This window comes from Phocoena phocoena, chromosome 14 (assembly GCF_963924675.1).
Source record: "Phocoena phocoena chromosome 14, mPhoPho1.1, whole genome shotgun sequence".
NCBI lineage: Eukaryota > Metazoa > Chordata > Mammalia > Artiodactyla > Phocoenidae > Phocoena > Phocoena phocoena.
This window is the reverse complement of record NC_089232.1, coordinates 25,362,797-25,387,659: the sequence shown is the minus strand read 5'-3', so window position 1 is coordinate 25,387,659 and position 24,863 is coordinate 25,362,797. Positions and strand designations below refer to the sequence as shown.

The 24,863-nt window shown below is 47.7% G+C and overlaps 1 protein-coding gene across 1 annotated transcript in view; it reads left to right on the top strand.

The window, feature by feature from the left end:
- Positions 1–571: 571 nt before the first annotated feature.
- The window catches only part of HK2 (hexokinase 2), a 59,004-nt gene continuing 34,712 nt past the window's right edge, over positions 572–24,863 (top strand). Inside the window, exons 1-2 of the mRNA XM_065891276.1 lie at positions 572–638; positions 19,744–19,906. Coding sequence (XP_065747348.1) covers positions 576–638; positions 19,744–19,906 — 226 coding nt within the window. The 5' untranslated portion in view covers positions 572–575. The remainder of the gene's footprint in view (positions 639–19,743; positions 19,907–24,863) is intronic.

Genomic DNA, 24,863 nt, shown 5'->3' with positions numbered 1-24,863 from the left:
TCCGCTCTGACTGGCTGCACCGCGGCGGCGGGCGGCCCGTGGGCACACACACCCTCCCCGTGCAGCCAATGGGCGTGCGTGCGTCACTGACCCGGCGGCCCGCGAGCCGGCAACCCCTCAATAAGCCACATTGTTGCACGAAACTCCAGCGCAGGAGTCCCGGACCGCCGCTAGCACCAGCGTGTCACCGAGCCGAGAAGATCCGCTGGCGAGAGCAGCGCGCGTGTGAGCCGGAGAGGTCCTGTCGCCCTAGTGGAGCCAAGCTGCTATTCTTCTCAAGTTGAGCCTTAGTGATTCTGTGGCTGAAGTTAGTACCTTGACAGTGGGGGCATCCCAGCACGTCGCTGGGAGTGATTCTTGGTCCTTCAGCAGTTGTGACTATCAAAACCTGTTTTTAGAGTCCCGAAACTCTCCAGCTGGGCGCGCCATCGTGTGCCTTCTTTGTGTACCTCCCGGACTCATCGCTCCCAACCGGGCCTCCAAGCCCGGACAAAGCGGTCAGACCGCGCCGCCCTCCTCCCCCGCAAGCGCTCCAGCCTCGGTTTCCCATCTCGGCGCTGTCGGGCCGCAGCAGGATGATCGCCTCGCATCTGCTCGCCTACTTCTTTACGGAGCTCAACCATGACCAAGTGCAGAAGGTAAGTAAGAACGGGCGGGGGCGGCTGGCTCGCCTGACAACATTGCTTTGTCCCCTGCCCTCTCTCCGGGGTCCCGGCCGGCTAGGACTCTCCTCTTAGACCCTGGCGGGGACCCGCTTCCTTCCCATTCCGGGCCGCGGACGCGGAAAATATCAGCGCGGCGGGGAAAGTCCTGGGCTGGAGGAGCCACGTCCGCTAAGCACGGGCAGACGTGTGCGCGCGTGCGAGGCTCCGGGGCTCGCGCACCGCGCGGCTCTCCCTCTCTGCGGCCCTGCGCGCGCTCGCGCTTTTTTTTTTTTGGAGGGGCGGGCCACCCGGCACGTAGTCTTTGACTGCTGGGCCCACGTGGGAGGAGCCCCCCTTTCGCTGCCTGAGTTCCGGCCAGAGCACGTGGGGAGAATCGTGGCGGGGGGGAGTGAGTTGGGGGAAGGCTCCGCTGCCGCGCGGGGTTGCCTGGGTTCCACCCGCGCTAAAGGACCACATTTTGGGGACCTACGATTCCCCCTAGCGTTCCTCACGGCCTTGCGGAGGTGGGCTTGGGGAGAAGACCAAGCGGGAAGAAGCTGTGAAAGGGTCAGAGAAACTCCGCCCGCCGCACCCCTTCCCCGGAACTGAGGCGCCCGGAACTGTGGCTCCGCGAGGGGCGTACGCCCCCCCCCCCCCACGCCCATTCCCAGCGCCTGCCTCGGTGCCGCCCTGCCTTGAGTACCCCATCTTCGGGCCCGCCCCCAAATGGGGGGTGGACTTTGGATGTTACTTCTGGTGTACCTAAAAGTTTCTCCGAGAGGACCAACACCCCCTTTTCCCCTCTTTGCCGTCTTCCTGGAGATTTTTGTCCTTCTGAAAACGAGCTTTTCCCTGTCGTGAGCCCTGACCTGTCTGCCCGCTTCTGTCTCAGCAGCACCCCGCCTAAGTCCGAGCTCTTGCTCGGGCCAGGTCTTTTACGTAAGACAAAGCCTCTGGCCCCGCCGGGGAGCCTCGCTCTCTGTGCCTCTGGGTATGGAGAGTGGGTGGGGCTAGGCTGGGCCCCAGGCGCTCTCTGGGGAGAATTGAGTTTCTGAAACGCTCGGGATTTCGGGATTGGCTCCTGGTCCTGGGCCTCAGCTAGGACTTGAGACGAGAGGGTGGGCTGGGGCGGGGGTGGAGGGTGTCCAGATCTGTGAGTCAATGACAGAGCGTTGCTCAATTACATACTTGAAATTTCTGTATCTCAATGGGAACACATTTTTGGGCAAATGTTTTGACGTTATCTTTATGTGGGGCGACCTGCTCATACTCCCATTCTGGAGATCCTGAGAGCACAGGAGAGGAAGGTGGGTTGCCATCACAGTGTTTTCAAAGCCGTGGCAGATGAACCCCAAAATACCATGACATTACTTAGCCTCAGACTGGAGTAGGGAGCAGAGGGCCGCTGGTTTAGTTGAGTTTTAGTCTGCTTGTAAGTGGCTGTTACTTTCTAACTCAATCCTGGGATAAGGCTCTGCTCTGCACTTTAATTCAGTTTATTTAAGAACGTGTCTGTGATCCGGCAGGACCTTGGCAACTTCGTTGGACTTCTTTGCCCAAGAAGTGAGTTAACCCTTGTGACAGTCATCTCTTGGCAAGTCCTAGAATACAAAGCTGGAGGACCATTAATTCAGGAGAGGTCTTCTCAGTTGGTTGAATATTACCCCAGGACATTTAAATTTACTCACCCCTTGTCCAGAGGAAGGAACCTAGGACCACAAATTTACCCTCCCCGAAACCAGAGGATGGAGGCTAGGACTGGAACCTTCCTGGCCTGGAATGGGGAGGGGTCATAGCTTTAGTCCCAAACTGGAAAGAGAATTAACCAGGGTATGTAGAAATGAGTTCTAATCTCTGTTTTGTGGTTTATTAACCACAGGACTCTGAGCAAGTCACTTTGCTTCTTTGGACCGCCAATTTCTTTTTGTAAAACAGGGATGACAACAGCAACCTCCTTCACTTTAGGGAGTTGTGATGATTAAGCACAGCAATGTGAAAAGGTCTTTCTTGTAGTCTTCTCTACATTTGCAGCCTGTCAAGTGTCTCAGGGACACTTGGGTGTATTTCCTCCAAATTACCAGTGGGGGCAGAATTGAGTCAGGCCTTAACTCAGCAGGTGTGGAAGCTGGGACTTGGCCTCCCAGTTTAGGTGAGCAAAGCTGCCTGTTTCCAGCAGCAGTTAGGAAATAGAGAATCAGAGAGAATATCATGGAAGGATCTTTTAAAGTTGCTACTAGAAGGAAGAATTAGGAGAGAAGGTTGAAGCTTTAGTTTTACAGTCTTTTGAAAAGGCCTTGATTTGAACTCTTCTGAAATCCCTATTATTTTACATAATCTGGGTTGTAGTCTGAGGCAGGGAAAGTTTAGGTTCACCTGCCCAAAACCAGCCCCATCAGGATCACTTGTCCCCTGATAGACAAGCCTAGTGTTTTGTGCTGATTGACACTTTGAAACTCAAGAGCAAACACATATAGCATTTACTGTGTACCAGGTGGTTTTAAGCTCTTTACATATGTTAGCTTATTAACATTCATAACAACCATGAAGTAGATACTGTTATCAGCATCCCTGTTTTACTGGTAAGGAGCCGAGGCACAGAGTGACTTGTTCAAGGTCACTAGCTTTTTTGTAAAGGCTGGAAATTGAAGCCATGCATTTGGGCTCCAGAGGCCCATGCTCTTGACCACACCCCCTGCCTCTGGGACCATCAGAAGACCCCATCCTGGCCCGTGTCTGTGTTCACTCTTGGATGCTGGCAGCACCCTCACCCAGCATGTCCAGAAATGCAGGTAGCTCTTCTCTTGGTCAGATTAGTGGCACCAGTACCCTCTGATTATTCTGACTGGGAGCCCTGGACCCATTTCACTGACTTTCCTTTCTGATTGCTTTACCTTGGTCAGCTGGTCTCTGGGTTACTTCAGAGGCCTCCTAGGGTTTGTTTCCAGTCTCTTTCTGGAGCCAGACTGGATCATTTCAGAAGACTGTGTACTATAACTTATATGTGGAATCTAATATGACACAAATGGACTTATTTATGAAACAGAAACAGACTCACAGACATAGAAAACAAACTAATGGTTACCAAAGGGGAAAGGGGGTGGGGGAAGAATACATTAGGAGTTTGGGATTAGCAGATACAAACTACTATATATAAAATAGATAAACAGGGGCTTCCCTGGTGACGCAGTGGTTGAGAGTCCGCCTGCCGATGCAGGGGACACGGGTTCGTGCCCCGGTCCGGGAAGATCCCACATGCCGCGGAGCGGCTGGTCCCGTGAGCCATGGCCGCTGAGCCTGCACGTCCCAGCCTGTGCTCCGCAACGGGAGAGGCCACAACAGTGAGAGGCCCGCATACCGCAAAAAAAAAAAAAAAAAAAGATAAACAATAAGGTCCTACTATATAGCACAGGGGACTATATTCAACATCCTGTAATAAACCATAATGGAAAAGAATATGAAAAAGAATATGTATATATATATATATATGTGTGTGTGTGTATAACTGAATCACTTTACTGTATACCAGAAACTAAGGCAACATTGTAAATCAAATATATTTCAAAAAAAAAAAAGACTGCATACTGATTGCTCCCTGACCCCACCCCCCACCTCAGCCTCATCTTCTCTATCTGCATTCCCGAAGACTTGAATCACCATTCCTCTAAATGTCACACCTGGTCACCATTCCATCATACACTGGAGTTGGTAGTTACAGGGCAGGGAGAATCCTAGCTGTTCACCTTTATAGCCAGTTTATGGCCACTGGTGAGGTGTTCAGTGAGCCCAAGAATGAAGGAGTGGACCTTCCTGGGAGAAGAAGCGGAGCAAGGGCTGCAGGAAGTGGAAGAGGGTGAGAGGCAGCTGGGGGGGGGGGTGCTGGTACTGGGTTGAAGGGGTGGGTATCCAAGGGTGGGGGGACCCTTGGAGGGAAAGACAGTGAGCTGTTCCCTCACCAAGGCCTGAGGCTTGGTGTGAGACTGATCCTGAGGGGAAAGGGAGGTGGGGAGAGAGAGGGGGAGAGAGAAAAAGGATGTTTACTGTCCTCCAGCAATCAAGGGTTTTTGTCCTGTCTGGAGAGTTAGAGGATTCTTTTAATTAATTGAGCTTTAAATAGTATACAAGATACAGGATTTTTGTCTCTTAAGCATGAGAATCAGGATTAACCGTGGAAGTGAAATGAAGTATACATGCCTTCCTTTAGCCATTAACCGATTATTTTAACACACACAGACTGGTGACATACAATCTTGGAATATAGATAGTTCACTTGGGCTCTTTACTACATTAGTGAGGGGTAGCTTTCAACTCTGGAGTTAATGAGAGGGGAGAATATCTTGGAAGCAGAAAGATTCAACAGAACCCCCAAGAGATAAGAGTTTAATGTTTTTTGAGAACCTACTGTGGGTATAGTTACTATGTGGGAAATTGAGACTAAGACACCTTTCAGCTGTCTGGTGAGATGAGGCTCTAGAAATAGATACTTTACATCCACTAAAGGGTCATGGCAGTCATTCTCATGGGATGCGGAATTAGGGACCTCAAGGGAATCTCAACTGATATTTTTTGAGCACCTACTATGTGCCATTAATCTTCAGATAGGGGATGAAAGTATGGGAGTAAAGTACTGATTAAAACCTTAGTAAGATTATTTTTGGCTGAGTTAACTGACATTGACAGGTACAATTTGCCTCATTTGTTCAACTTAGTATCTTAGTACCAAGTCCCTTTCCTGCTCCGAAGACAATTGATGGTAGCAGGAATATTTTGTAGCTTTTACTAATCATCCATTTGTTTTGTATTGTCAAATTTCTATTTCAGAGAGCGGCCAAGAAGCTCTTTTTTCTTTACCCCTGAATGAATTAAAATTCTCTCTGAGGCTCCTCAGACAAAGCCGACATTTTTTTTTTTTAACATCACTTTTCAAAGTTGAACTTTTCTAGCACCCTGAGGAGTTTGAGGGCAGCTAGGGACCCTTTTCCAGGGAGACTCAAAACAACACAAACCACAACAGTTTTCTCAAAATCTGGCAGCCGTAGTAAGGAGATCTGATGTACTAAAAGAGCTCAGGAACCCCAGAAAACTGGCTTCCTTTTTTCAGATACTTCCGGTTTAAAAGGTGGCTCTTGATAACTGGTTCCTCATTATCACTGTTGAGTTTTGAAGTCAGCAAGTTTGGTTTGTTTTCCAACACTGTGTGCCGTCTGTCTTTGACTTTCAAAAGTAGTGGGGGTGGAGGTGTGGCAAATCAAATCGCGGAGTTCGCTGGCTGCGACTTAACATCTCATACCATAGATCACAGGTAGCTGTTCCTGCTTACCTCTAAAGCAGGTCTCTCAACCTCGGTGCTATTGACATTTTGGGCTGGGTAATCTTGTGAGGGGCTACCCAGCCTATCATAAAGAGCAAGAGTTTTTACCCTACCCCAATTTACAGGGGCGAAGCCTGTGGTTTTTTGTTGTTGTTTGTTTTTAACTACTCCTTTAGAGCGGTGGTTTTCAACTATTAGTGATTTCATCCCCCAGGTGGACTTTGGTGGTGTCTGAAGACATTTTTGGTCATCACAGGCAGGTGGATGAAGATGTGTCATTGCATCTAGTAAGCAGAGGCAAGGGATAATGCTAAACATCCTACAATGCCCAGGACAGCCCCCCTGCCAAAAAAAAAAAAAAAGACTTTTCTGACCCCAGATATCTATAGGTTGAGAAACTGCATCAGAAGAACATGGTCTATCCCCCATTCCAGTATTATAGTGCATTGCTAATGGTCATACAGCTACTTAGTAGTAGCTGCAACTAGGACCATAGTTCTTAGCTCTCAGTGTGCCATGTCATGGGATAGTCATGGTGGGGAGTGGCCTTTTACAAAAGATGAATTTAAGGTGAGGTCTGCAGACCACAGTAGTTAGCAGATGTCCATGACCCCTGGCTGAAGTGTGGGTTACCTGAGTAACTTTTTCTGTTCTCAGCCAGAAAAATGTGGGCAAGGTAAGCACTCCAGGAAGCCAGTGGGAGAGAAGTTTGCTCAGCTGACTCCAGGAGAACCTCACCCTGGCTGTTGCTGGGGTTTCTCTGAAAGCCAGGCATTTTCCGGGCTTCTGAACAAGGCAGGCATGTGAGTTGGTGGAACTCCTATCTCAGGAAGCAGAGGGAAGGGGCCGTTGGTACCCACTGAGGGACAGTCCAGCAGTCACTGGGAGAGGCTGTGTGCTGAGAAGTAGAGCCAGGCTCACTGGGGTGGAATCCTGGCTCACCACAAACCAGCTGTGTGAACCTGGGCCAGTTATTTAACCTCTCTAGGCCTCAGTTTCTTCCACTTGTAAAATGGAGAGTGGATAACACCTTAATAGGGTCTTTGTAAGGATTTAAGAGAGAGTGAATATATGTGGAGTTCTTAGAGCTGTGCCTGCTACATAGTCAACACTTTATGTGTCAAATATTAGTACATAGAGATAGACACACTCTCAGATACCTGACTGCGCTATCCATCTGGGCAGAAGCAAAAGAGGCCCCGCTTCTTTTTTCCTAAGGACTTTTAGGGCATATGGTGGCCCACTTATATTCTCTGTCTTATGTTGGATTAGAGCAGAGGACAGGGCAGACAGAAGGATGGAAAGTTCCTAAAGCTGAGAAATAAGGAAGCTTCCTCACTGCTGCATACAACTTCTAAAACCTTCTCTTTTCTGGGCATAGGAGACCCATTTTTGAGCTCTTCCTCTAACTTGCTTTCCTTCTGGTCTTCTGGGAATACAGCATTCCCATTGGGTGGAGGGGGGAGTCTCTGGGTTGCCTGGGGCATTTTGGTACACCTCAGCTTGAAGCGTCCTCCTTGGGAAGTCATGAGAGACAAAGCTGCACTGAATAGTCACAGCATTTGTTCAACCCCTTTTCCCTGTAGAAGTCTAGTCCGCTCCCTGTCGGTACCTCCCCTGGAGGGCAGAATCACAGAGGCTCCAATGGCAGTTGCTGAGGCCACTTACGCTGAAATTGGCCAATGAGATGCTTGCCCACACTTCCTCACATCTGCCCCAGACTCTGGCTTCCCACTGGGGGAACCATTTGAGGTCCCTGTGCTGTTGAGTCACAGGACCGGGTCATGGTAGGTTTCAGTCCCACTGACCCCTGGAGTTTCAATGAAGGGAACAGTCATTCTCACATTTTCTGGCACATTGAATGGAGAGTCCCTGGCCATCTTGGTTCTCAGCAGAGAGCTCTTTGCCCCTCATGTGTAGACTCTGGGCTGTCTAGTGTGGCCCCTTCTGACACTGAGGTGCTTGGGGTTCTTGACAAAGCCGGAGAGGACCCTCAGTGTGGAACCCACACTCTACTCCCCCCATCCCTGTACAGCCTTTGTCTTGTCCAGACTTGGTTGGGAGTCTTGGCCTTGTTTCCATGGGAGCAGGAGCTAGACAATCTCCTTTTCCTTGAAGTGCCATGCTTTTTGCACTTTTGTCTGTGGATCTCTAAGCAATTCCTTAATAGTCCTTCCCTGGGAACCCTCGGTGCCCATCCTCCTCACCCAGCCTTCCTGCCTCTTCTCACCTTCAGCTCAGCATCCCTGCCCTGGAGGCCTGGAGATGGTCTATGTTCTTGGAAGGCCTTGTTCCCAACCTCTTCCTTCTGGCAACACCATATTGTCTGATAAAGGAATGAAACCAGATAAGCCATTGGACAGCTTTGATTTGGGCTGAGTAAGGGCATTTGAAGCTGTCACTTTTCCTTTTTCCCATTTGAGGGACAAAAGTTCCTCCTGCTTCCTCCCATATTTTCCTGTCTCAACCCCTTCTAATGAAGCCTTCCAGCCATGTCCCACCAGTCCTCTTTTCCCCTCAATTCCCAAAGGTCTTAAATTAACAAACATGTACACCACTCACGAAGTGCCGGGCTCTGTCTGTGAACTCTACTACAACTCAGGTCATCCTCAGGCAGCCCTCCAGGGTAGACATTATTATTACCTATTATTCAGAAGAAGACACCAAGGCACAGAAAGGGACAGTACCTTGCTCAAGGGCAAGCCAGAATTCAAACCCAGGCAGTATGATTCCAGAGCCCAGGCACTTAGCCCCAGTGTGGGGCTGCCTGGGGCAACTGGAGATAGCCAGTTGTCTTTCAGTTTCATGGGGTTATCAGTCCGGGGTCAGCTGGGAAGGGACCTTTGAGATCATCTCGTCCAAGCCCTTTATTTTGCAGTTGAGGAAACCAGGTGCCATGTACTAAGGGACCAGCCAAGAACCCAGTTTCTCCACCATTTCCTGAAAGGAAACCCAGATTCCTTTCAGCACCATTGGCATAGAATGGGCTCTTCTCATCATTCAGGTGTGGGCTCCCTGAGAACCATGAGCAGGATTTGATTTGTGGCCTGTACCTAAGGTGACCCTATAATTTATTGTCCAAACCGGGCCACTTTTGAGAGTAAAAGGAGACACTGTTAACAGTTATGCTGCTACCACAGTGTAAACATTGTCCTGGGCAACCTGGGATATATGGTTGCCCTGCTTATGGTGGGTGTGTCTGGGGTGGGTAGAGCAGACTGGGAAGGTCTGGGGCTGGACATGGTACAAAGAGACAGACCCAAAGTGGTTTGGTCCAGCAGGTGGACAGTTGGCAGCAGACAAGAGTGGGGAGTTCAGATGCCCCTCTGGGCATATGGGCTCAGGGGCCGACTCTGGTCCCCGACATGGGGCTGGCCAGGGGAGGCAGAGGTTGACCCCTAGGGGATCTGGGGTACTGGCCAGGACAGCAGAGAGGAAACTCTGCTGCTGCCAGGATCACCTGCGGTGTGGGCCCAGGCCTGAAGTAAAAGGCCAGGCTCTGAGCACCTGGGCAGTCTGCAGTAGCCAGCTCTTCCCCTTTACCCAAGTTACTCTCTCACTCCTCTCCTCGGCGTTTCTGTCACCCCTTGACGTCACCATAACAAATATGTCTTGAGCATCTACTGTATCTCAGTACTGAGAGAGCTCTGGCATCACAAATATGAAGTTGGGAACGTGTAGTCAGTGCCTTTTAGTCCTCTGGGACCAGTGAGAGCAAGAGACACAAGTGTCAAAAGTGTGTTAGTATAACCAGCTGGGAACTCGGGGGAGGTATTTGGGGAGAGGCCGTTTGTACTGGGCCCTGAAGGACAAGTGGGAGTTTGTTAGGCCAGAGTAGGAGAACATTCTAGGCGTGGGGTCAACACATACGTTTAACCTTTTCAAGACAAAAAACTCCTCAGAGTTGTACTGATGTATGTGATTTAAGTGATTGTAAATCTGTCTTTTATTATAGTGAAAGAAACTGCTTACTCTCTGTCCTTACTCCTTCAGTTTATAATAACTTGTGGACCTATTTGCCTCCCACCAATAGACTGGACACTTGCAGGCAGAAGGGTCTTCTTTATCCCGATATCCTCAGCGCCTGGTGCTGGCACACCCAATTTAGTGCTCAATCATTATGTGCGGGCGAATGGGGACATATTATTCCTTTGCACTGCTGCCCCATAGTCTGAGGATAGGAGGGTCCCGGGACAGGCGTCCCAAATGCCTGTCTCCTGGACCCCAGACAGGTGCGCTACTGCCTGAGGTCTGTCTGGCTGTAACTCGATGCAGCCCAAGAACTGGAAGAACAGGAAACCCAGTGACTCACGGTGCAACAGGATCCTGGGGGAGTGGCCTGTAAGCCTCCGCAGTGAGCTCCACACTCACCCTGCACTGCTCCAGCCCAGTGAGTACGCAGTGTGTCAGCTGGAATCTCCCTGAGGTGGCGCGCCGCCCTAGTGGGGGTCCGCCTTGTCCCATCTGAAAAAAGTGTCGAGGCAGATCTGTCACTTCGTTAGCTGCGTTTCAGAGAACAGGAGCCTTAAAGAATCTAGGATCTGCTGTGTCTTTTCCTCCCCAACTCATCCTTTTTTTTTTTTTTAAATCTTATCGGAAACATCTGGCCTTGGCTTGGCAACATTACAGGATAAACTTGCTGCTCTTTGCACAATCTTGGTCCTCCCAGGAGGAGTCTGTGAAGACATTATTATTAATGAGGCCACTGACAGCAGTTACCTAGCTTTCCCTGTGTGGGCACACCTATGCCCCAGGTTAGGGCACTCATCTGGCCACTGGATGTTAAGGGTCCTGTCAGGGACTTTGGCCTGTGGTTTGGGGAAGCTTCCTCAAACCTTGGTTTCCTTGTCAAAGATTTGCAGTAAAACACTGGCAAAGGAATAATGGAAGATATGAAATTCTTTTGAAACTAAGTTGCAAGCATGTGTCAGCACATAGAGTCACTGGAAGGCTATGTATGGCTGCATTTAGGTTGTGGCTTTCCCCTCTGATTTGACCTCTTTGGCCAGACCATGTGAGTAGGTAGACTAGGGCCTAATCAGTGCCTTGTCCTTTTTCCTTCCTATGTTTTTAAAGTGAAGTATAATTTATGTAGAGAACTGAACACACCAGGTAACTACCACCCAGATCCAGTAACAAATTATTACCAACAATAGCAGGTATACCCCCCACTAAATATAATCACTATCCTGACTTCTACCGGCAGAGATCTGTTTCTGTACTTACTATAAATGGACTCATATGATCTGTTCCTTTTTGTATCTGGTTTTTTTTACCCAACTTTATATTGTGAGATTCATCTATATATGTAGTTGCATGTGACGGTAAGTACTGCCTTCTCATTGCTGTATAGTACCCTGCCCCTGCCTCTCTAACCCTGTTTTGACTATAGTTGAATTAAAGCAGATGAGACTAGTCAAAGCCCTTCACTTCAAGAGGGTGTGGTTCTTCCTAAATTTCTTTCTAGGAGGCTAGTCTGGATCCTTGGAGTCTGGTCTACTATATATATATACATATACACACACACATATATATAATATACATAATATATATATATACACCTGATTGTATCTTTAGGACAAAAACACGAGTGCTAGGAAAGCTAAAATTCAGTCAGTTGGTCTGCTTGAGGTCCAGAAGCAGCTAAAATGTAGGAATTAGCTCGAGCTCATTCAGCACCTCCTGGAGAGAAGGTTCTAGGTACTAAATCAGAAATACCCAAAGACGGGCTTCCTTGGTGGCGCAGTGGTTGAGAGTCCGCCTGCCGATGCAGGGGACACGGGTTCGTGCCCCGGTCCGGGAAGATCCCACATGCCACGGAGCGGCTGCACCCGTGAGCCATGGCTGCTGAGCCTGCGCGTCCGGAGCCTGTGCTCCACAACGGGAGAGGCCACAGCAGTGAGAGGCCCGCGTACTGCAAAAAAAAAAAAAAAAAAAAAGAAATACCCAAAGACGCAGTGCAATAGTGCCTCAGGGTGTTCCTGTGTCCTTGGCTCTGACTATGCTTATGGAGTTGCTGTCTTATCTAGTTTGGTCACTTGAATTCACCCTTCTACCAGGAGGGTGGGTTCTGTAGGGATGACTGATGAGCATTTGCTCGATTATGTATTATTTCTGCCTACTTATTAAAAGAATTAGGTGATATGGGTGATATGGTTCAGCTTTCACTGAAAGGACTTCTAGAATAAGAGTCATGGAACAGGCAGAAATGATTAGCAAAAAACTTAGTTCATTAAAGTCGAGTACAGAGCCCTGAGCTTCCTGATAGTCAAGGCAAAAAGGACAGCTCTCCTTTTTTTAAATAAATTTATTTATTTATTTTTGACTGCTTTGGGTCTTCATTGCTGTGCGCAGGCTTTCCTTTAGTTGCGGCAAGTGGGAGCCACTCTTCTTTGCGGTGTGTGGGCTTCAGTAGTTGTGGCACATGGGCCCAGCAGTTATGGCTCTCTGACTCTAGAGCACAGGCTCAGCAGTTCTGGTGCACGGGCTTAGTTGCTCCGAGGCATGTGGGATCTTCCCAGACCAGGGCTCGAACCTGCAACCCCTGCCTTAGGCAGGTGGATTCCCAACCACTGCGCCACCAGGGAAGCCCAGGACAGCTCTCCTTGAGTCAGTTGTTTTAATTTCATTGGCCTGTAGCAGGAAGCACAGTGACTCTGGGCAGCCAGACTTTCTCCTGACACTAAACCCTACAGAGAATTGACTGATCAGTGAACAACACAGCAACTTTACACAGTGGGGTGATCTTTATGATTCTTCCTTCCCATGCTTAAAGGTGATAGGATTAAATCATACTAATATAGAGGCATTGCAAAAGGGAGCTAATGCAATGTAGTGAGGTGAGTGGCTTTCTGGTTCTAAAGTTCATAACCTCCTTCTAGGATCTTGGGCTTGCCCACACCTTCTGAGCCTTTTCGCATGATCTCCCTACTGTCTCCACGTCAACATACATCCAGTGACATGTGTGTTGGATATGTATGTTCTTATCCCGGAAGAACTCTCTCCTGAATGCCAGTCTCACAGGCCACTTGCTCATACATGTGACACTTCCCATGGGCTGCTTTGCATTGTTCTTGCCTTTCTTATCTCCTAAGACCCATCCCTCCATTCATTTCAGAGACATTTATTGAGTCTATAATGAGTTGAGCCCTGTGCTATCTCGTAAAGTCCTAGAGAACAGGAATCCTGATTTCTTAAAAAAATTTAAAAAACATTTGTGTGTGTGTGTGTGTGTGTGTGTGTGTGTAAGTTGACCCTTGAACAATATGGGTTTGAGCTATATGGATCCACTTATATGTGGATTGTTTTCAATAAATATATTCTATGGTACTACCATACTGCATGATTTGCGGTTGGTTGGATGCGTAACTATGTATAAGGAGTGCCGACTGTGGATTTTCCACTGTGTGAGGGTCGGCACTCCAACCCCTGTGTAGTTCAAGGGTCAACTGCATATATATTTAAAGTGTACAATTCAGTGGCATTAAGTACATTCACATACAACTATCACCACTATCCATCTCCACAACTGATTTCTTTTTAAATTATGCTCCTGTATATTACAGTGCTTTGCATGTAATTGGTTTTCAACATAGGCTGTAAAATGAGAGAATCTGGGGTCAGCGATTCAGGGGTTGTATGATAGGAATCTTACAGATTTAGATGTTGAAATTTAAGGTTTCTTCTATACTTTCCTTTGAGACCTCTTAAGGTATTCAAGGTAGGATTTATAGCAGTTTATATAACAAAGTCTGAACGTTGGAATATTGTTCTTTTCTGGATGTAAGTAGTTTGATTAGGACCATTTTCCCACTGGGACCAGATAGGGTGTCCTCACAATCCAGGGAAGGTCACTAGCCATTCAACTGAAATTGGCCTGCAAGATGATATAGGCCCTTGGGGATGATTGGGGGTAGGATTTATCATTTATTGTTTCTGACAATAGAGTAAGGGATCTGGGTGATCCCGATTCTAGTGTCAACTCTGTGACCTTAGTCAAGGCTGTTACCTCGACCTCAGTTTCTCTGAGGTTCCTTTCTAGCTCTCACCTCCAGGGTTTCCTTTCTGGGCTTCCTCATACCAGGCTGGGGCTGTGTCTGCCACACCTGAGCCACTGCACTCTTTGAGGTGGAGCCTCTACAAGGGTGATCTTCTGCTTCCTCCATTCCTTGCATCATTGCTATGACACAGTTTCCCCTCTTTAGTGCTAGTCTGGAGGAAACTGTGGGCACTTAAGAAGATGGGCTTTCCATTTGGAGTGTTATGTTATTTCATAAATAGTATGGGGTTAATTTTGTTGTTGTTCATGTGCCCGACAAACGGTGGGGCCAAATACACTGAAATGTTGGAGTTTGGAACAGAGAAAGGTTTGTTGCAAGGGCCATGCCGGGAGAACGGGTGGCTTGTGCTTAAAAGACTAGAACTCCCTTGATTGTTTTCAGGGAAGAGTTTTTATAGGCAAATTTTGGGGTGAGGGCTGCAAGGTATGTGACTTTCTTCTGATTGGTTAGTGGTAACTGGGCGGTGCTCCAGGAATCTTGTGCTGAGCCTTAAGTTCCCATCCTCTATCTGGATGGGGGCCTTAGTTCTTGCAGAAGAACTCAGGGATAATTGTTATGTGTATCCCTTGAGGAGGAACCAGGGCTCTGCTTTATCGCTTCACTGTTGTTTCTTGACTGCTCCTCCTTTGTTTCTGCATTCCCTCCCTTCCCTAGTTAGTAACTGTTTGAATCTGACCTTTAGAACTCTGCGAAAGTCTAGGAGGCTGAAGCCTTTTTCCCACAAACATGAACCAGGACTCGGAAAGGCTTTTGTACCTGGGAAGGCCCTAAAGGGTCCTGCTTGTTTCCAGTTTCTCTTTAGAACTTCTCCTGCCTGTACCCACAGTTCTGTAGAGGAGGCAGGCGTGGACTGGTACGTTATGGGAAGAAAGAAATTGACCAGAATTGCTCAATGAGGAAGTTCTAATCTCGAGATTGCGATTGCTAAATAGATGTATCTAAAAGTACTATCTCTCTTTAGTCCCTTGTTTCTGGATAGGCAAGTGGCCTTCCCATACCTCAGCCAGGCTTTGCTTCTGGCCTGCCTCTGTTTCCCCAGCCTGGAATGCCCCCTCCTTTCCTTCTTTATTCCTGATAGAGATTTAAAGAGGAGCAGCCCAGTGTGATAGGCCACACACCCACTGCAGAAAGAGAGGGAGCAATTTGGGGAACCAGCCCCTGTTTTGCTAACCCCAATATGACTAAATAGGGTTAAGAAATGTCCTTGATCCTCTGAGGGTGCCACTTGTCAGAGATGAGTCTGGGAGAAGAAGAGGAAAATGGGTAGCAAAAAAGGTTAGATAGATGGAGAGCTTTACATATGTCACCTCATTTATGCCAGCGACTCTGTTGTGAGCGCTAGTCCTCCCATTTTAGAGGGAGGAAACTGGGACTCAGACACCTGTACAAATGCTAGAGCCAGGATTTGAACACTGACTTTTCTGATGCCACAGCCTGTACTTCACCACAACCAGCTACTAAATAAGGGTTGGCTTGAATGTTTCTACTTTGATAGTTTCCAACAACTGAAATTTGTTTTCAACAAGTACAGGGTTTGTCTCTCCAACTCCCAGCACCCAGGATCAACACAGGATTATTTCACACTTTAGCCTAATGTCTTAAGTAATGACTTTCAAAGATCCCAGGCCGAAAGTGGTAAAAATGACCTTGAGCAGTGTTGACCAGAACATAGCCCATCATTATTACATTATTGACATGGTGGATACCAGCCAAAGGAGAGGGGGAGATGTTTGAGCACCCAGACAGACCTAAAGGTGTCAGTTTGATTAGTCTGGAATAGATCTTTGGAATTCTTAGTGTGTCATTCTAATGTGTAGCCAAGTTTGGGAACTATTATCCCAAGTGGCAGAATAGAGAATAGATGGGAATTATCAGAAAGTAGATTTATGTCAGATTGAGGAAAAGCTTTCTAATAACTAGAGCTGACCAACAGTAGAAGCTAACCAACTTTGAGAAGTGGTGAGCCTGTCGTGCTTGGAAGCATTCAAACCTAGGCCTGATGACTATCGGGGTGAAAGGGACAAACTAGATAAACTCAAATGCTATGTTCAGTGGGATTTTGAACTCACATTACCCCAAGATCCCTTCTAAGAGTTAGTATTTTTTAGCCATAGTCTTACTATGCTGTTTACATTTGGTAACATTAACGACATTCTCCCATGACTTTGCTCATTCCTTGTGCTCCCTCCTTCCGGCTGCACTGTGAGTGAAAGTTGGAAGGATTATGCCAAGTTCATTTTCTTCCTTCCCAATCCAGGAAAAAGGTCTTTGTATGGAGACTGCTTCTTGTTTCTAACTTCGGCTTCCCTTGGCTACCCTTCACTCAACACAGCGGTTCTGACCAAGGCTAGGTGGGCCTCAGTGGTGTGTTTAGGAAGCTGTAACATCAGGTGATTAATCATCCTTTCCTGAGTGGCCCTAAGAAACTCAGGGAGGATACATCGTCATGCCCATCATCACGGCCCAAAGAGAAGAAGTTTGGGCCAAGGTGCTAGAGGTGCATTTTTCATAGCTGTCCCATATCCTTTCTCTTAGTCTCATCTGATGGAGAGGAAATCAAAGCACTGAGGTTATCCAAGAAACTACAGGGCAGAGAGCGCTCTCCCGCACTAAGAGGGTCCACAGGAAAGGTGACGGTGGTGGTCCTCAGGGCCTGGCTTTAGAGCCAGACACGTCGGTTTGAATCCTAGTTCTGACTCTCACCAAGTGATCTGTAAAACAGGGTTGTAGAAGTATGACAAAAGAACAAAGGAAGTCAAGTCAGTAAACCCATAGGATGGTTTCTGGCAGGTAAGAAATGCTTGGTAAATGTTTAGCTACTGTAACGATCATCGTCATCATCGTTGTCATCTGTCACTGAACACTGAAATATGATTATAATCTCTTGGGTAAAGGGCAACATGATTTGAGTAAAGTCTGACTGTTTTAACTTGTTAGGTTCTTTGAGAGTTAAGACTGGATTTCCAACAAGGCTTGTAGCAGTTTAAACATCAGAGTTAAATTAAGCATGGCTGCTGTAGAATTATGGCCATTCCACATTTGCTCTTTTGTGCTCGTGACCTCACACTCCAAGAAGTGACAGTGCAGCCTCTTAACGAGGCAGTACAGGCTTTGCTTTCCCACACAGGAACTCTCTTGCTTCCTTTGCAACATCCGGAGCCATCCATGGAGGTGGGGGTGGGTGGCAGTGAGGCCTCTGGACCTCTCTTCTCTTTGGGAAAGTAGTAATGTGGAAGCTCCAACTTAGTCATGTGTCAAACTCATGATAATGTCCAGAGATATGTCTGCTGCCTTCTGATCTGCCAGGGCAGCCCCATGGGCCATGCCCTCCACCGTTTGCCCTTCATATCTGTGTAGTAGGATGACTGGAATAGAAGATGGCCTTTTAGTGGACATGGCCAGCCTGAATGTGCTGTAGTGCCATTTGGCCTGTATAGACCCTGCTGTAAAGCAGAGAGGGGCGTTCATCAAGCAGAGCAGACAAGAGCACAGATGAGCTGGGCTGCCCTGTCCAGTCCTGGCTTAGCTTTTTGCACCTGTGTGATTTTGGGCATGTTGCCTTTCCCTTTTGGCGGAATGGAGGAGATAACACTACCTACCTCACAGGGCTGTTATGAGGATGAAATGAGTTAATGGGTACAAAACCTTGAAAACAGGTTTTGCTGAAGGGTTTGCTGTTATTACTATTGCCTCTGAGGGCATCTCAGGCTGTACCTGGACGTGGCTTGGCATTAGCCTCTGGTCTGGTGGCTGGGACTTTGTATGCTAGCACTGAGATGCGTAAGCCATAATGTAGTGTTCCTGGGCCAGCCCAGGCATCATTGGGTTTGGAACAGGAGGCCTCTGGGGTGATTTAAGTTGCCTTGGGCTCAGAGTCTCCAGCAATTTGTCTCCCACTGCACCAACAGGGAGAGAACTTGTCTGAGGCTGTATGCTTTTTCCTCCTGGGAGCCTCAAATATCATTAGGGGGGAGGCCAGCCTCCTCAGGAGCACCCTGGCTCCCCAGGATTGTAGGAAGCCCAGATCAGTGACCCAGCTTGGGGTGGGGGCTGGTGCCCCACAGCCCTAGGAGGCTGAGGCAGACAGTGGGCTCAAGGCAATCGAGGTGCCAGGAGCCTGAAACCAGGAAACAGAATTGATGGTTGGAGTCGTCCTGGTTTAGACCAATGGAGTTAGGTGTCTGCTGTAGCTCTTTTAAAAAAGCTGGCAGCAAGGGAATTTGGGGAAATCCTCATTTCTGCAAATTTAAAACCCTGCATGACAAGCAGTGGTAGTGGTCATCAGCCAAGCTTTGCCCTTGGGAATCCTGGAGTTTTGAAGCTGGGAAGACCAGGGTCCCTTCTGGTCCCCCAGTCTGCTGATGAGGCTGGGAGTGCCAGGACCACCACCCTCATACCTTGAGGGCACAGCTGTGACCTGGTCCAAGGGTCCTGATTCTACTCCTACCCTTTGTGGCCAGCAGCCTTACCTGTCCTGGACACTGCTGCCGAGAACGGGGATGTTGTGGAAACTAGTGCGCCTCCTTGGATGGATTTCTATCAGACCTTTTCCTTTTAGGAGAAAACTGGGAATATCCATAGGCGGGGCAGATGAGAGCTTTCAAGAAGCAGACTGTCTGAGGGGGACTCCTGTTGTTTTTCCTTCTCCTGGTGTTAAATCTGGGAAAAGTTCTTGTAAATTTAGGTTGGAAGCAAGATAAATGAAATGACTAGGGAGAGCTGCCTCTGCCTCTGAGGATGGGGGAGGTTGCCTTACCATGTGTATCGAGCCTCTGTTAATGTGTCAGGCAGTGTGCTAGGCTCCAGGGATGCAAGCGTGAACAAATAGTCATGGTTCTTCTTGCCCTTGGTGCTTATGATTTGGACCCTAATAAATATGTATTTCCAAATTGGAGATGGTGTTGTGAAGGGAAAAGTCTGAGTTTGCAGAAAAAACAGTGAAGCCTGATTGTTTTATTGGGGACAGTAGAGAAGGCCTCCGTGCAGAGAGGCCTGAAGGATTGGTAAGGGATCCGCAGATGAGGAGCAGGGTGAGGATCTATGGGGCCTGCGTGAACAGTCTTCTAGGCAGGGAAGGGCAAGTTGGGTGAGTTGGGGGACTGAACCAAGGCTGATCTGCACAAGGAGTGCAGAGGCACACAGTAAGATGGGGAGTGGGAGAGGCCTGGCTATATAGGTAGGGCCTTGGAAGGATTTAGGGTTTGGCGCCAATGGGAAGTCACTGAAAGGCTTTAAGCAGGGGAATAGTAGTCTGTCTGGGGATGGAAAATGGATGGAAGAGGGAAAAGTATTGTAGAACCGGGGATTTTATTAGTCCAGGCAAGAAGCTATGGCCGCTTGGCCTGTGGTGAGGGGTAATAGGGTTGGCATGACTGGCCTTACGAGTGTGGGGGAGGACAAGAGATGAGGGCCAGTAATGAACCCCAGCTCCAGGGATGTTGTCACAGGCATTTAAACTCAACCTTTCTGAAAAGAACTCTTCTTTTCCCTAACTGGCCTTTCCCCTGGTCTTTAACATTCTCCAGAAATAAAATTTAATTTTAATTTGTAGTTTATTTATTTTTTAAAAGACAAGTCCTGTCATAGAGTCTGGTTAAATGGTCTTTAATAATAACCTTCCGTACATAACAGATTTTATCCTTTTGAGGAGCTGAGTGATGTTCCATGATGTAGATGCGTACCGTAATTCATTTAACATATAGGTTGCTACTCTCATTTTCCTCTCTTTCAGGTTGACCAGTATCTCTACCACATGCGTCTTTCCGATGAGACCCTCCTGGAGATTGCTAAGCGGTTCCGCAAGGAGATGGAGAAAGGGCTTGGAGCTACCACCCACCCCACTGCTTCAGTAAAAATGCTGCCTACCTTTGTGAGGTCTACTCCAGATGGGACAGGTATTATACCCCTGGGAGAAGCCTCTGGGTGCTCCATTGCCTGGGAGAGATTTGGGTGACTTTGCCCAGGGACCCAAAGAACTATATACAACAGTGAAGGTTCTTTGGTTTCAAGCCTCAGAAGCCAACCCTTGTTAACTTAAGCATGCAGGGATTTGAATGGAAGTCCTGGCAGTCAAGGAGAAGTAAATCTTTGTCAGCCCTGCTGGGGTACTGCTGTCAACCGTTTGTTTCCCATCCATGTGCTGAGAAAGGCTGTTTGGCTCAGTTTGGGATTTTACAGCTTCACTGAGATTGCACACAATGAAAGTGATGAATAACAAACGTGCCTAATATGGTCACAGCCATAGGCCATGTCAATCACTCTCCGGGCCCATCTAACTGGCACGTTCCACAGACTTGTTGGAGAAACAGTGTGGTATAGGTTGTTCTAGACTGTGTTTTGAACTCCATGAATAAAGACTACTAGAAGTCCAAATAAACTTGGAAGAATGTGAAAGAGACATGGTACACATTAAGGTATTAAAGGCTCTGAAACTGTGCAATTAGAACCTGTCAAGCTTTGTGTTATCCCCTCATTTGGATACAGAGTCTATTTCATGATGCACTGCCCAGCAAGTGATTGAATTAAACTGGAGAAAAGGGACATGATGGAGACTGAAGTTGGAAGGTGGGTTGGGGCTAGATTCAGAAGGCCTTGCATGCACACCTGAAACACTGAGTCTTTCTTCAGTAATAGGCATTGGGGAGTAACTGAAAGTTTTTGAGGGGTGTGAGCAGAAATGTATCGGTAATGCACATCATTAGCAGTTTATGCAGAGCGGGGGAGGAGGGTGGTGATGGGTGGATGGTAGAGCACAGGGGATGGCCCTGGTGGGGTGTAGTGGGCGGAGACCAGAGAGGATTCAAAGGTGATGCCAGGGTGTTGAGCCCCGCTGCCCAGGGGTGGCAACGTCCTCAGAGAAGGGAAGGGAACTAAGCTGTGCCAGCACTTTCACACAGTTTGTTTCATTTAATCCTCATGACAACCCTCCAATTTTAGAGATGAGGTACCTCTGGGGCCACGAGGGGTGAAGGGTGTGGGATGGCTACCTATATATAGAGGGTGAGAGAAAGAGCCCCGGGGCGGCCGCCAGGTTGATGGAGGAACCAGGAAGCACAGAGTCTGAGAACCGGAGGGAGGACAGAAGTCCAAAGGGCTGGCTGGTTGCTGGTGAAGCATCTGTACCTGCTGAGAAACCCTGGGGAGGGGTGGGCGGGGCAAGGCACAGGACAGGGCTTGCTCGTTTGTACCACACGCCTTCAGTGTCTCCATCACGTCTGTGTCCCTGAGGCTTACTTGCGTGAGAGCCTTTGGGGACCCGTTCCTCTAACAAGATTTTGTACCTTTCTACAATTTCTAAAATAAGTATGTTTGCTAAAGCCTTGGAACCCAACGTTGAGGGTGTGACCTTGTTCAGGATTGTTCTGAGTGTGTGTGTCTCAGCCCTTCAAAGAGCTTCTTGAGGTGAGGGGCCTCCTCCAATTCTCGGATATCCCTCATGTGCCCTCTAGAATGGCACATTTACTATACCTACCACTCCCTCTGACTGGCAGCCACACCTGCTTTTACTGTTTTTATGACATTCTGTTAAATTTACTAGCTCCTTAAGACCAGGGACCTTGTCTTTATTTCAGGCACTAGCACTAAGCAAGTATCCTAAATATTTTCAAAATATATATTCTGGGCTAACAGCTTTTCTGAGCATCTACATGTAGTAACTTATTTACTTTTCAAAAAACCCTCTAGGGTAGGTACGAATTTTAAGTACTTTTTTTTTTTGTTTTTTTAAAGATGAGGAGTTGGGAGCCTGGATGGTCAGATAACTGGCCTAAGGTCATATAGCTAATGAGAAGCTGAGTCAGGATTCAAACTCATATATGCCAAACGCCAGGCATCAAGACTGAGCTTGATATATTATGTGTGTATGTGCACGTGTGAGCCTGTACAGTCAGCACCAGAGGACGCATATGCTCAGTGGAAATTTTTTGAAATGGGTTTGGGAGTGGATGTCTGGCCTGGATTATAGGCAGGTGAGTAAGTTTGTTGGGGAGAACTAGGTATGGGGCCAACTTTTTCTATTCTCATTGTTTTCCTGAGATTGGAGCATGGAGACCTCCCACTGCCTCTTAGAGTTTGCATCCGTTGCTGTATTGTGTGGTCATTAAGTCTCTTTCTCTGACCTCAGGCCAGAGTCCTTGGAGCCTGTCTTTGTCCCACCTCTACCCACAGTGGAGCAGCGGGCATGATTTTGGCTTCTATGCATTTGAGTTGCCTGGACTGAGGACAGGAGCCAGAGGCTGACTCCTGTAGGCTGCTTCTTGGGGTGGGGGGGTGTCTGGTGCAAGACTTATCTGCCTGACCTTCTTTCCACACAGAAGCAGGGAGATTTTACATGACTTTTGTGATACCCAGAGTACCTCTTTATAACCTCAGATTCTACAGTGTAAACGGAGACAGTGTGTGAAAGGAATACTGTGTATTGGGATGTTTTATTTACTTAAGCAGAGCAGGTGCCCCCTAGAGTACTAGAGACCAGACTGTAGGAAATGGGGTCCCCAGCCCTTTCATTCCTCATTTGCTGGGGGGTCTGTGGGCCAGCTCCTCATCCCGGTTCTCTGGGACTCAGCCTTTTCTCCTTTGTAAAAATAAGAGGTAGATCCAGCAGTCCTGGTCTGTTCTACACATGTCCTGGAGCTAGTGTGTCAGTGTATTTACGCACAAAGTTCCTTGACTTACTGTAATGAGGGAAAAACCCTTTAATGTCCATCAGTTGGGCACTGGTCAATTAATGCAGAAAACAGTCCTCTGCAACCCATCATAAAGCATGAGATAGATTTATGTGAATTCATATTCTGTAAAATCACGTGTGTGATTTTACAGAATATATATATACACATATAACTATATATGTGTGTACAGGTGTGTAAAGTCTCAAGGATACGTACTGAGCTATTGGTAGTGTTTCGCCAGGAGTGTGAGGTTGGCAGTGACTAGTTAAGTTGAAAATATATGTATATGACAACTAGCAATTCTACTTCCAACTATACCTTGAACAGATTCCCATATGAACCCGAGGAGACACGTCTAAGAATGTTCATGGCAGTGCCGCTTATAATGACAGCATATTAGGAACAGTTTATAGACTGTGCATGTGAAGGAATACAATATAGCATGTCACAAAAATGACCATGTATAAATATGGATACATTTAAGAAACAAAGAGTGAAAAATTGCAGAAGGACATGTACCTCATAGTAGTTGAATGTTATTTTAAAAAAACCTCTCCAAGTAATGCTATATGTTGCTCATGGACACACACACATCCTAAAATTGTTAGGATATAAGCTAGAAAATGTGTACCAGATACATGATAGGGGTTGCTTCTGGAGAGAGAGAAAGAAAATGGAACTGGGAGGGGAACATGAGGGAATATAATTGAAAGTGTTCAACATCAAGGTTTTGAGTTTTATATTTCGTTAGTTGGGCTGTGTGTTATAGAATGTGGCAGCGAGGACCAGTACCTCTTCACTAGATAAAGCCTGTCAAAAGTGAACATTCTTCTTTTTATTGGCACCCCAGTAAAGTGCTGAGAGGAGAAACGAGAGAGCAGTTGTGTGCAGGGACCACTGCCTTTCCCCTGGACGGGGTCACACAGCCTGTGAGGCTTGGCTAGGGCATCTGCTTGCCGGCCAAGGCCGCAGTCCCGGCACTGTTGTCGCTGTTGGTGACTGTGCTTCTCTTCTATAGAAGGCTAGAGGCCTTGCTCACGTGGTGCCTGCACCAGGCTAGCCTTCCTCAGAACCTTGCTCAGCCCTTTCCAGTGTTACTTTTTCATATCTGGGAAGTTAAACCTCAGATCTAAACCTCTGCTCTAAAGGGACTTAGTCAGTGGCTCTCTAACTTTTTTGGACTACATACTCACAGCAAGAAACACATACATATGAATGTTGATATACAACCAAAACAAGTTTCAGGAACTAATGTTTATTCTTGAATGTGACAGATCTATTATCTTCTTTTTTAAAAAAAATTCATTCATTCATTCTTGGCTGTGTTGGGTCTTCGTTGCTGCATGCAGGCTTTCTCTAGTTGCGGCGCATGGGGGCTACTCTTCGTTGCGGTGTGCGGGCTTCTCGCTGCAGTGGCTTCTTTTGTGGAGCACGGGCTCTAGGCGTGTGGGCTTCAGTAGTTGTGGCATGTGGGCTCAGTAGTTGTGGCTCGCGAGCTCCAGAGCTCAGGCTCAGTAGTTGTGGTGTACAGGATTAGTTGCTTTGCGGCATGTGGGATCTTCCGGGACCAGGGCTCGAACCTGTGTCTCCTGCATTGGCAGGCGGATTCTTAACCACTGCGCCACCAGGGAAGCCCCAGATCTATTATCTTCTATACTTTAAAACTGTCTCTAGTCAGGTCTCACTAATCTCTTTTTCAGCTTGCAGTGTGAAAGCCACTGTCAAATGCTCCTTACCCAGTTTTGTCCTGGTCAGACCTTGGTAAAATTGGCTATTTCTTGTCAGGGGTGAGAGGTGGTTTCAGGGCAGTGTGTGGTGAGGAGTGAAGATCAGAATTCTAGGTTTAAAAGGGTTTGAATTCAAGCTGTGTGCTTTAGAGCAGTTCATTTATGCCCTATTCCTCCATTTTCTCATTTGTAAAAAGAAGAAACATCAGAGGGTTGGCTCTCTGAGAATTAAGGGGGAATCGGTTATGTTACCTTCCCATGTGTGTTGTAAACCCAGTCCTATGCAGCCACGATGGCAAGACTCACAGCCAGCACCGATTTTACTGAGAGAGGGTGAGTGAATCTCCCCGGTCCTTTTGATTGGAGGGAGCAGGTGTGAGGGTTCATCCCCATCGTTGGAGGCCCTCCCTGCATTTTGGAGCAAGGACCAGGTTCCAGCTTTCATAAATCAGGTCTCA